Source organism: Durio zibethinus, chromosome 2, assembly GCF_047325235.1.
Source record: "Durio zibethinus cultivar Kanyao isolate XHJ-2024 chromosome 2, ASM4732523v1, whole genome shotgun sequence".
NCBI classification, from domain to species: Eukaryota; Viridiplantae; Streptophyta; class Magnoliopsida; order Malvales; family Malvaceae; genus Durio; species Durio zibethinus.
Window position 1 is genome coordinate 7,510,907 of NC_143163.1, and position 12,997 is coordinate 7,523,903.

The 12,997-nt window shown below is 30.6% G+C and overlaps 2 protein-coding genes across 2 annotated transcripts; both read left to right on the forward strand.

Annotated features, from left to right (window-relative positions):
• Positions 1-3,654: 3,654 nt before the first annotated feature.
• On the forward strand, positions 3,655-7,995 carry LOC111309173 (histone deacetylase 19). Its single transcript, XM_022908109.2, has 8 exons — positions 3,655-3,814; positions 4,340-4,901; positions 5,306-5,746; positions 6,339-6,569; positions 7,098-7,168; positions 7,285-7,342; positions 7,466-7,525; positions 7,650-7,995. Exons 2-8 carry the CDS (start codon positions 4,377-4,379, stop codon positions 7,746-7,748), a joined length of 1,485 nt encoding a protein of 494 aa, XP_022763844.1. The 5' UTR covers positions 3,655-3,814; positions 4,340-4,376; the 3' UTR covers positions 7,749-7,995.
• Positions 7,996-9,195: 1,200 nt separating this feature from the next.
• Positions 9,196-10,691, forward strand: LOC111308086 (protein STRICTOSIDINE SYNTHASE-LIKE 10-like). Its single transcript, XM_089749141.1, has 3 exons — positions 9,196-9,380; positions 9,565-9,833; positions 10,171-10,691. Exons 1-3 carry the CDS (start codon positions 9,327-9,329, stop codon positions 10,541-10,543), a joined length of 696 nt encoding a protein of 231 aa, XP_089605267.1. The 5' UTR covers positions 9,196-9,326; the 3' UTR covers positions 10,544-10,691.
• The last annotated feature ends 2,306 nt before the right edge of the window (positions 10,692-12,997 follow it).

The following is a 12,997-nucleotide window of genomic DNA, read 5'->3' on the forward strand; positions in this document are numbered from 1 at the left end:
GCTCATGTATACTTTATGTTTACTTATCTTGAAAAAATGTTTATTTGAATTGATGATGTTTTGGCAATTAGTAATGACATGAGATTTTACTAAAAAAGTTTTATGCACGAAGTTGAATTTGTGATTGGTTTAGTTAAATTTATTAATACTTATAATATATTTAAACTATGAGTTGTTAAGTTTTCACGTAGTAAGTTTGAATTTGTAATAGGTTGAATATGGGTCGAGTTGGGTTAGAGTCGAGGAAACACCTTTCTTAATAGGTTGGGGTTGTGTTTTACAAATAAAACCTTTGAGTGAGGAAGGGTTGAGGATCGGGTAAGAACTCTGAAGTTTCAGGTCAAAGGTGAGGAAAGCAAAACTCTACCTCGCCTCGACTTATTGTCATATCTAATCTTAAGCTACCCTATGCTATATAAAAAAATATATTTTATTATCTTTTAATTTTTATTTTTATATAAGCTAAATGTTCAATTTAGGATATAATGCTTGGATGTTTTCTTAATTAAGGATATTATTTTTTATTTAGTTCAATTTAGGATTAAACATTTTCTAATTGGTTCAAAATAAGACTTTGTCATTATAGTGTGACACATGTGTATTAAACTAGAGTGAAATTTTTTTTTTCTACTATAAAAGCTAAGAAAAATTTTTTTGCTTTATTTTTTACATTTATGTTTCTTTCTCTAATAGAAAAAAAGAAAGCATCTCCTTTTAAAAGTGAACTTATTGGAAACAAAAATGCCCAAATTTTAGTCGTCACCATCGTATTGGCCACTTTTGGCCACCACTGGTCTGTTACCTTTCGACTCTAAAATTTCACCAAATACTCTTTTTGACCTCGTCTCATATTCATGCTTAGTTTTGCTTGAAATAGCTTTAAATTGCCCAGATCTGGACCTAAAGTCATGACCTAAAACTTTAAAATGCATTTTTTTTTTCGTTGACCAAATACTTTTTCCTCTTAATGTGTTTTTCCAGTTGAGACCTTTTTTTTTCACTAAAAATCTAGACCTAAAACAATCTGAAGCATACAAAAACCAAAACTGCTTTCTCATTTCATTGTTATTGTTTTGTTTTTTTTTTATTGTTTATATTACTTTTGGCGTTACTATCCTTTTTTGGGGATGCATTTTTTGTGTTTTTTTTATAGTTTTTTTGGTTGTTAGATAAAATAAGTTTTGGTTTTTTTTTTTTTTTGGGTCTTTGTATCTTTCTTTTAAATAAGAAGAAAAATGGTACTAGTGGTTGACAAGAAGTTTAGAGTATTTTGAAAGTGTAACAAGAAAAAAAAATTGGAAGAGAAAAATATAATAAAAATAAGACCATTTTAAGTAAGGAAAGTAGGATTTTTTATGGTAGAAATGTTAGGTCTTTTTTGCAGATCTAGGAATTTTCAAGTGTTTGTTGAAAAATCCATGTAGATAACATGAATGAGAGAGCCAAGATGAATCATTTAGATGAATTTTGGGCTCATTCTGATAACAAAGATTGATGGTCGACGGTGGCTACAGTGGTGGTTGATTTAATGACAGACCATCATTAGAACCAAAAGGGGCATTGGCTTCCCCAAAAGTTTCAAAACCCCTTTAACATATATTATATATATTATATAATAATTGTTTCATATATTTTATTAAATTAAATTAGTTTTTTCATTAAAATTGATATTTGTTATATTTAATCTAACTTTATGCATTGCAATATAAGAGAAATTAGTTATATTATTATCTATCATTTATTGTACCCATAATTATTATCTCAAACCCTTAAAACTAATAAGTTTTTCATTAATATAAAATCATACTTACATATACTTGAAAAATAAATTTAATTTTCTTCTTTTCTCAAAAAGGTTTCAATCTTCAATCAAGTGCTAAAAGTGTATTTTTTAGCTCATTGTACTTATCTTTTTTTTAATATTTTTATGACCATTTTTAATTGTTTTGTTTGATAAAACCTCAAATGAACTATGTTAATTGTTTTGATTTTTCTTTTTTCTAAAATACTCATGTTTGATACATATATGATAAATGTGGATATGAAAGTAAAAAAATCCAAGTATAAGAAAAATTTTGAAAAAAAAGAACATATCTGTGCTAAATAAATACTTGCATTTGACATTCATTTCAGATTTTAAATAACATAATAAATGTAAAAATATATATAATTTGAATTGATCTCTCAAAATCAAATATCATGATTCGTTACTAGGCCAGTCATTTGGGTTTATGAGGACCTATTGGTTTCATGTTTCTAGCTTTTTGGGTTTAATTTTGGGTTTAAAGTTTTTTTTTTTTTTTGGGTTTAATTATGGGTTTAAAGCATTTTAACTAATAAAAGATGAAGAAATTAATGGTATAATAGACTTAACGCTACGTGTAAATCACTATCATTAAGTAATCATGATTTGAACACATTTAGAAACATCTAGTTCTACATTGAACTAAATTAAAGTTGATAGCCTTAATTTATAAAACATTGAAATGTTAGATTCCTAATTGAGTATTTAGCATATATCTGTATTATATTAATAAAGTTATTATTTCATACTTTATTTTAAGATATCGACATTTTAAACTCAAATTTGATGATCACATGACACCTCAATGATATCTCATTTTCATTTTTATTTTTTGTTTATTTTTCCTTTTTTGTTTATTTTTTATTAATAAAATTATTATTTAATACATTCATTTAAGAGATTATAATTTCAAATTCAATTGGGATGTGCACGTAGTGCCACAAATGAGCTTATTTTTCTTTTTTTCCTTTCTGTGATTTTATTTTTTTTATTTTTTATGAATTTTCTTTTATTTTTTTTATTTTTATACTTTTTTATTAATTTAATTTCATGAAAAAAAAATTAAGGTAAATAAAGATGTCTCCCAAGCAACTTTATTTAACCTTTTTTTTGTATTTTTAAAATTTTTTTAATTAGATAAATTTTTTAACAAATATGTTCATTGATAAAAATGTTAAACCAATTTATATACAATGGATTGTGATTAATCTCAATTCAATAAGGGTTGATTCTTTTAAATTAGGATTGAATTAGGATAGTGCAAATTTTTTTAAGGGAAATGAGAACGAGGTGGAAGCTTGTTTATGATGTTTTGTCTTAATCCATTTCAGGGTATATAAAAATATATTTTAAATTCAATGAGATGTCTATGTGGCATTTTTTCATTCTTAAAAATTGATTGTTTATTGTTTTTCATTATTTTTAAAATTTTGTCTTTTTTCACTTTTTTTTGATTTTTTATTAAGTAAATTTTGTGAGAAAATAAAAATATTTATGTGCCATCGTATTTGACTTTTTGTTAAATTTTTTTAATTAACCAAATTTTCAAAAAAAAAAAAAAATGAATAGGAATATAAAATAAAAAAAAATTGACCCATGACAACACGCGCGTGTGCACCTAATGGTAACAATAAATACTACCATTATTATAAAATACCAAAAATGAAAAAACAATAAATAAAATATTTAATCCAAAGGCATCATCATCCTTGATATTTCCATTGCAGCGCATCAACTTTCTAGAAATTACATTACGAGCTTCTTTTGTCTCTGAGTTGCGAACCGGTTTGGCCTTTGTACTTTGAACCGTTCCGGATGAAATAAAAGGCAGTCTTTCTAAACTCAAAAACACTGCGTTCTTTGTGCCTTTGTCAAATCTGCCTACTTCTTCAGATTGATTCGCTTATCAAAAAACTTTTTTTTTTAATGAATAAAACTTTCTAGTTTCAACAGCTACAAACGTTGTCTGGAAGCAGAGAAGGGGAAAACCTGTTCCGCTTTCTTCTATAGGTAAAATACCATTGTTTCTATTCTGGGTTTTGTTTAAAATGTTTGATTTCTTTCATTCGAAGTTTAATCTTCAAAGCCTGTCGATTATTTCTTTCTTTTTTTCTTTTTTCTTTTAACTGTCATTGTTTTCCCATTGTGCTTTTCCTCCTAGATGTGCTTTTGTTTGTTCGTAATAGGCAAAATTTCTGGCTTTATTCTGGGTAAATATGTGAGCTTTATTTGGTTTAATTGTGATTGCGAAGCAAACTTTTTTCTATTATTCTTTACTTCATTATTAATTTAATTTTTATTGGTGGAAATCTTATAAATGGGTTGCTTTTTTCCCCCGGTAAATCTCGTAAATGTTTGGGTTCTTACTGTGTGACCTTCACATGTTTGTATGCGTGAAAAGGTGAATATGATTTAGAATCTCCCATGGAGCAAATCGGTCCTAGTTCTTCTTCAATTCCATGTCTTTGGGATGTTAATTTAATGTAATTTGTTACTTTTATAAGTAAATCTAATTAGAATTATTCATGAAAGCAGAGAAAAGAGGAAACCGAGATCCTAAGCTTATTATTTAATGGATACTGGAGGGAATTCATTACCTTCGGGAGCTGATGGAGTGAAGAGGAAGGTGTCCTATTTCTATGACCCGGAGGTAGGTAATTACTATTACGGGCAAGGTCACCCTATGAAGCCTCACAGAATTCGAATGACTCATGCCCTTCTAGCACACTATGGGCTGCTTCAGCATATGCAAGTGCACAAGCCCTTCCCTGCCAGAGATAGGGATCTTTGCCGCTTCCATGCTGATGACTATGTGAACTTTCTCCGCAGCATAACCCCTGAAACGCAGCAAGATCAGCTCAGGCAGCTCAAGCGCTTTAATGTTGGTGAAGATTGTCCTGTCTTTGACGGCCTTTACTCCTTCTGTCAAACATATGCTGGTGGCTCTGTAGGCGGTGCTGTCAAATTAAATCATGGTCTTGACATTGCCATTAATTGGGCTGGTGGCCTGCATCATGCAAAGAAGTGTGAGGCTTCAGGGTTTTGCTATGTCAATGATATTGTCCTTGCAATATTGGAACTTCTTAAGCAGCATCAGGTATGTTTTGATACCTTAAATTTCTTATTAGCTTTCTATCCGGCTTTTCTCCTCATGCTGCAAGGGCAATATCTAATTATTTTCTACCCGTATCGATCTTATCCAGTCCAATATGATATGTGATATGGCTTGTTTGCAATTTGTCTTACAATATTGTATTGAATGCAAATTTGATGTGTCTTTGACAACTGACAACCAGTGAAGATGGTTGTTATTGTGGGCATGAAATAATAAACGGTTGTTATACCAGGCATGAAATGATAAAAATAAATGTTTATATTTTTGACCTGAATGACTGGTTTTATTTTTCAATTGATACATTTCCTGTGTAAAGATTTATGCTTTTTGCACTTTATGTAGTATAGTTTGTCATTAATAATGCTTTTCCTTTATCTTTGTTGCAGCGTGTTCTATACGTTGATATTGATATCCACCATGGAGATGGTGTGGAGGAGGCATTTTATACTACTGATAGGGTCATGACTGTTTCATTTCATAAATTTGGAGATTATTTTCCGGGTACAGGGGATATACGTGATATTGGATATGCAAAGGGGAAATACTATTCCCTCAATGTTCCTTTGGATGATGGGATCGATGATGAGAGTTACCATTACTTGTTTAAGCCAATTATTGGTAAAGTTATGGAAGTTTTTAAGCCTGGTGCAGTGGTCCTTCAGTGTGGTGCTGACTCCCTATCTGGAGATAGGTTGGGATGTTTCAATCTTTCAATCAAGGGCCATGCAGAGTGTGTTAAATTTATGAGATCATTCAATGTTCCATTGTTGCTACTAGGTGGTGGTGGTTATACCATTCGGAATGTTGCTCGCTGTTGGTGCTATGAGGTATCTGACCCATTATAGTTTCAATCGATTAATATATACTGATTGGTTTTAGTGATTGGCTTGACCATTATTATCTAATGTTAATATACAGTAAAGGTGACTTTCAGAAAAACCTTTTATCTCCCCCCCTCCAAATCCCCCTTTTCCCCCTTCCCTCTTTTCTCTTTTTTGTGTTGTTTAAGTTGGAAGATGTCAAATCATAGTGCCTAATTGTTTTCGTTCATCTTTAATCCCTATAAAAAGCTCTATAGTTCTTGGATTTGAAGATGATAGAGCAAGAGCTAGTAATTTCATTGGAAGATATAAGACTTTTGTGTTAAATTAATTCAATAATGTCAATCCTTTCTGCTTCTCAAGTCATTTACACACTTCAGAATAACTTTTAGCATTTGCTGCAACTGGATGCTCTTCTTTTCTTAATTCTTTTTTGGTAATGCCTCTGTGTTGTATATTTCATGACACAACATTTAAGTTGCCCCCCCCCCCCCCCCCCTTACTTGGACCATTTTATAGTTGTGTTATGAAACATGGAAGAACGTTGTAATTTTCTTGTGATGGACTACTTTGTTAATAACTATGTCAAATTGAGCAGACAGGAGTTGCACTTGGAATGGAGGTTGATGACAAGATGCCTCAACATGAGTATTATGAATATTTTGGTCCAGATTATACTCTTCATGTTGCCCCTAGTAACATGGAAAACAAGAACTCACGCCAGTTACTTGAAGACATACGTAATAAGCTACTTGAGAACCTCTCAAAACTTCAACATGCACCAAGTGTCCAATTTCAAGAAAGACCACCTGACACTGAGCTTCCTGAGGTGTGTGCTGCAGTTACTTTGTTTATTTGCTAAATTTATCCAAGCTTCCTTTTTGCAACTGGCATCTATCACTGGAAATTACCACATGTTCCACTCTCTTTTTTCAATCTTTTCCATAGTTGAATGTGTTTTTTATGTGTCTATCATGTTTGGCATTGCATTTTACTGCTTAAAGCTTGCTTTTAAGGTTCTTTGATTGTTAAATAATAATCTAATAGGCAATTAAAATATATATTGATTTATGTTATCCATTTACATGAGAAGCTGTTTATGACTTTAGCCATTCACAGCTGCCTGCTTAAATAACTAAATTGTTTCATAAGATGGGTTATTTTGCTCATTTCTGATAAAACAATTAAAGAGAGGCAAGAAAAAACAACTATGTGCAATATTTCTTGTTGGCGCAGAAATTCTCTTTTTTGGCTGTTTATTCTATTGATAAATTTCCTACATTTTACTAGAAGTTACATATTAGCCTCATATCTACTTGCTCCTTATACTTGTTGCTTTTTGATTTATAATATTCAGGCTGATGAAGATCGGGATGATGGAGATGAGAGATGGGACCCAGATTCAGACATGGAGGTTGACGAGGAGCGGTATTTATCTTTCTTTTATTTTTTTTTAAAAAAAAACTTTATTGGTTTTATACCCCCAACTGTTTCTGATTGCATTCTATTTTCTTCTTTGCCATCCACTCATCACATTCATTCAGTAAGCCTATCCCAAGCAGGGTAAAGAGAGAATCAGTTGAACCTGAGACAAAAGATTTGGTATGCTTTATGCTATATAAGTCAGATTTTGTGATTGTGAGATTTAAGGCATTTATCTTGTGATTCTTTTTTTTTAAAGTGTATTTTGATGGAAAATTTTCATTCTGGTTTATGTTCTCCCAGGAGGCCCAAAAAGGAACTGCTGAGCAAGCCAGAGGATTTGACACTGTGACGGATGAAACTGTAAGTACAAAGGTGAAGTTTTGAAACACCAGCACACTTGCACTTGTATTATATGTAGAACACAACCACGTGCAAAAAATGATATCACAGCTCAGAAAAGTTGTGTTGATGCTGGTTCATGCAGGCTGTAGATGTCAGTCCGATGCCTATTGATGAACCTACTGTGAAAGTTGAGCAAGAAACATTAAACAAAGCATCGGATCAGATGTACCCAAAGCCCTAAGCAAAATCCTCCCAATTAGATTCTGGACGTATTTTCTGCGTCTGCAATTCGTCAGACATTATAGACTCCTATGTTTATCAATCAATCTAAATTTGTACAAGTAATGAAAACCTAATACTATGATTTTGCTTTATATCGTATCAAGAGTTTAAAGTTTTAATATGTCAAACTTCAAAGTTCGAACTTGAAGGTCAAAACAGTTTTAAGATTAGTAGCAGCACATAAATATAGGCAGTGGATTTTATTAGCATTCTTATTTATAGAACAATCGTAGTGAATTGATTCATTGTTGACAATTATGGTGAGTGCTTCATCGTTTTCCTTGTTACCAATACATTGTTATCGTTTATATAGAATTTAAAATGCTTTCAAGTGATGGCATTGAGCAATTTGTGGTATTGTACTGCTATATTATTTATACTATAATCTATACTATTATGCTATACAAGAATGCAAAACAAATTTAAAACTTAAAAATAGGTCCTAAGTAATATTTAATCGGCATTCACTTTATATGCTAAAGGAAATTAGTCTTCGATCTTTGTTCTAGGACAAGATTAGATCTTTTGTTTGTTCAAACAACTGCAAACATGCACTCAAGACTTTTGTCTCAAAAAAATTGGAAAACTTTCGGATGCGAATAAACCCTAATGCATATGACAGTATACTTTCATATAAATATCATAGTTTTTAGCTTTTGATGTGTTATCACATTAACAATATTCAAATATGTATCACAAAGAATCAATATTTTCTATTTGCTAAACAATATGAATATATATGGTTAAAAAATGTAGAAGCGAAATCAGATTGAGAGATTATTCAATAAAGTCTAGTTTTGACCATAGCAAGCTCCAATTTGCTTTATTATAGTTCAAGTCAAACTAAGCTTGTTTCTCTAATAAAACAAATACTACTAAATAAATTAAACATCTTATATAAACATGAGTTACAATTACATGCCCAAATAAGAAAAAGGAATTAAGTTTGAATAAAAATTTTAGTTGAATAATTGGATACAAATTACAAGTTACAACTCCATCCATTTTTATTCTTAAAAAAAACTCCATATATTTTAAATTCTTTGCATTTGTTTTTGTATATGTAATTTTTTATGATATTTTTATGGTCTTGAATAATAATTCTATATCCAATCCAATTCCCACTATAGTTAGTAGTTTGATTTGGGTTGAAATTGGATTTTATTACTCTCAAGCTGATACAACTATAAATATATATCCAATTTTCACGTCCTCCTTCACTTTCCAGTACTGTTTTTGTCACCTTTGTTAGATATTATAAGTTTCCTTACAAGTTAATTCTTATATCTCTATGGCTAGCTTTGTTTCCAATTCAACCATGAAGAAATCTCAGTCATTCAAGCTTTTGTTCCTTGTGTTTTTCCTCGCTCTTAACATCCAACAATCCCAGCAACAGCCGCCTAATCATGAGGTTGATGTTATCCCAAAGAATTATCATCAAATCAACCTCACCAATGTTACCGGACCCGAAAAGCATCGATTTTGATTGCAAAGGAGAAGGGCCATATGATGGTGTGTCTGATGGTAGAATACTCAAATGGCAAGGACCAAATCTTGGTTGGAAAGAGTTTGCCATACCTTCAGCAATGAGGTATATATAGTTAATTTCTTTAATTGTTAGTTTGTGATTTTCTTTTTTTGTGAAGTTTTATTTAAATCCGCTAAAATATTGATCAATTTCTTCATCCACAACCTTTCGATCAAATAAAGAAATTATAATAACCAAAGAGGCAAATACCTTTTGATTTATTGTTGGTTTCTTTGTTGGATATTAGGAAGAGGAAACTGTGCGATGGTCAACAAATCCCAACCTTGAACCAGTGTGTGGAAGGCCATTGGGTCTGAAATTCAACAAAGCAACATGTGACCTCTACATTGCAGATGCTTACTTCGGTCTCCTATTGGTCGGACCCAACGGCGGCGTGGCTCAAACACTTGCTACTTCAGCTGAAGGAATCCCGTTTAGATTTACAAATGGTTTAGACATTGATACCAATACCGGAATTGTCTATTTTACAGATAGTGGTCTTATCTACCAAGGAAGGTGCCTCTCTTTTGCTCCCTTATTTATCAGTTTCGTCCCTTAATTTTTTTTTTTTATAAATTATATTGATGAAAAAAAAAAAATTCCCTTTTTTTTTGTCTTAATTGAAGCAATAGTACTCAGACTACCACTTTTATTTATTTTCAAATTTTTTTTTATTATAGATTTGTAAATAAGATTTATGTTGATATTTTTAGATCAATTTGTTTTAATTGCATTTGCTGAGATAAATTGTTTGGACAAAAATATTGAGATTTATATAAGAGTTATTTTAAAATCGATTACAATTAATTTCAAATAATAAAAAAAGAAACTAATTATTTTTATGATTATGTAGATATGCTGATTTCTTAATAAGATCAATCAATGATAGAAGTGAAAGATTGCTTAAATATGATTTTTCCACTAAAAAGGTGTTTGTACCACACAAAAGACTCATGTTTCCTAACGGGGTTGCTCTAAACAAAGACATTTCCTTCCTTTTACTTGCAGAATCCATTAGAAGGAGAATTTTGAAGTTCAAGGTTGATGCTGAAGCAAATACTTATGTGCCAGAAGTGTTTGCCCAACTGCCTGGAGTTCCTGATAATATAAAAAGGAATGAAAATGGGGAATTTTGGGTGGCTGTTAACACTGAAAGATTATGGAGCATTCAAACGATGCCCCTGATCCTATTGGGATCAAATATGACCAAGAAGGAAATGTTATGAAACAATTGGACGGATACGGTGGAATAACGTTGAGTCCATTAGTGAAGTTAATGAGTTTAATGGAACGGTTAGTAAAATTAAGAAAAACAGAAATAGTAAGAAAGAAGAATATATAGTTTTGAGGCGTGAATAACACCGTCTTAAAGACAATTATGCATATAGGATACAACAGAGTCTTAAACTCTCTAAATCAGAAGTAGTGAAATTGGTCAAGCAAAAAAATTTATTTATAATAAATGAACACTCACCAATCGAACCAATTAAAAAAGTCATGATATTTTGTATAGTTATATTTTATTATTTAAATAAACTTTATTTAAAAAATCATGTTTTTCTATTTAGATATGTTTATTCATACCATCATATTTTTCACTGTTCAAACATATTTATTTAGAATCAATAATATTCTGAAATAAATAAATAATAATAATAATAATAACAACAACAACAATAATAATAATAACAATAAAAAAAGATTTAAAAAATTAAATCTATTTGTCAAACAAACCCAAGTGCCCTAGTGCCTAAGTACCCACCTTTGACTTTTAAAATTGTCTGATTCACTAGGAAAACTCCTAGTAAGCCCAAATGACTTGACTCACTCCAACACTTAGCTCAATTACTTAAATAACATAAGTGATTTCTTTTAAATCATATATAAGTGATCTTTCTACTTAATGTGGGATTCACTACATTCTAAACTAGCAATAATCCCCTACTAGTTTGGAATTTTGTGCTTAATCTTTAACCTTTCACACAAATAAATATTATGAATACAAGAAGGTATCGTTTGATTTAAACCTTCAATTAGCGTATATACCTTAGAATTCTAATAAAGTTGATGGTGTCCGTAGATTAAACCTCAACTTCTAGTGTTAAAATTGAAGATATAACACATATAATACTTATTTAATATTCTGTCAGAGGTTTATAACCGCTTTAGCACTATTATGGCCATGTGCTTATCCTTATTCATAAACATTTACAAGAAAGTTTTCAATTTTCTTGTTGAAATGGCACCACTTCTATGTTTATATAAATGGAGTTCCTTATTTATGTCCCATTGCTATAGACATTTAATTATAAATTCCAATAAGAGTTCAATCTCATCCTCCATTTACGCAATGGCTTACACAAGTATTCTAAATATTTGGAATGGGTTGACTAGTGTTTATAGACACATAACAATAACTTCTTGTTACCTATTAAACTTTGCAATTAAAGGTTACTAATTCAAAATTAGGTTCCCATTATTGGTGTTTAAAAGGAATTTTAAACCCATTCCACTTGTGGTGCTTCTTACCAAATTTCTAAGTAGCGCCTTGGTAAGAGGATCTGTTAAGTTGTTAGTAAATTTAACATATGTGATGGTAATTACCCTATTTTTTTTGTCAATTCTCTGATATAATCATGTCTTAGACTAATATGTTTAGATTTTTCATTATAAATTTCACTATAAGCTATAGATATAGTAGCTTCACTATCACAGTACAAGAAAATGGCTGTCACTGGTTGTGGCCATAACTTTATATCCATTAATAAATTTTTTAGCCATTCAGCTTCCTTGCCTGCTGCAGCTAAAACTATGAATTCAGATTTCATAGTCAAATGTGAAATGCAAGTTTGTTTCTTAGATGCCCAACTAATTGCACCACCTCTAAGGGTAAACATCCATCATGAAGTAGATCTATTGTCGCTTATACTAGTGATCCAACTTGCATATGAATATCCTTCCAAAATAGCTGGATCTCAAGAATAAAATAAGCCAAAATCTTTAGTTCTTTTAAGATAACCTCGAACCTTCCTATGGCTTTCTAATGACTTATACTAGGCTTACTTGTATATCTTGATAACTTGCAAATAACGAAAGCTATATCTGGCCTAGTACAATGCATAGCATACATAATACTTCCAATAGCACTAGCATATTCAAGTTGTGCAATTATATAACCTTGATTTTTTGTTAATTTTATACTTGTATCATATGGAGTATTGGCTTCTTTTATATTGAGATACCAAAACTTATTAAGCAGTTTCTCAATATAATGACTTTGATTAAATATGAAACCCTTATTATATCTTTTAACTTTAATTCTCAAAATGGTATCAACTTCATTTAAATCTTTCATTTTAAAATTAAAAATTAGATACCTTTTGGTTTCATTTATGCCAATCATATTAGTACTAAAAATTAGCATATCATCCACATAGAGACATATTATAATTCCATAATCTTTAGTAAATTTTAAGTAAATGCACTTATCTGCTCCATTATGTTTAAAACCATTGGCTACAATGATTGAATCAAACTTTTCATGCCATTGTTTAGGAGCTTGCTTTAGCTCATAAAAGTGACTTAATTAGTTTACAAACTTTATTCTGATTACTTGAAAGAATAAAACCTTCTAGTTGTTCCATGTATACTTCTTCCTTTAAGTCAATATTTAAAAAGGT

Bases quoted from the DNA above. Each gene is read 5' to 3' on its own strand.
- LOC111308086 (XM_089749141.1), top strand. From the start codon at position 9,327: ATGGCAAGGACCAAATCTTGGTTGGAAAGAGTTTGCCATACCTTCAGC. The intron at 9,381-9,564 runs GTATATATAGTT...GTTGGATATTAG, and splicing joins GCCATACCTTCAGCAATGAG to GAAGAGGAAACTGTGCGATG. The intron at 9,834-10,170 runs GTGCCTCTCTTT...ATGATTATGTAG, and splicing joins GGTCTTATCTACCAAGGAAG to ATATGCTGATTTCTTAATAA.
- LOC111309173 (XM_022908109.2), top strand. From the start codon at position 4,377: ATGGATACTGGAGGGAATTCATTACCTTCGGGAGCTGATGGAGTGAAG. The intron at 5,747-6,338 runs GTATCTGACCCA...CAAATTGAGCAG, and splicing joins CTCGCTGTTGGTGCTATGAG to ACAGGAGTTGCACTTGGAAT. The intron at 7,169-7,284 runs GTATTTATCTTT...ACATTCATTCAG, and splicing joins ATGGAGGTTGACGAGGAGCG to TAAGCCTATCCCAAGCAGGG.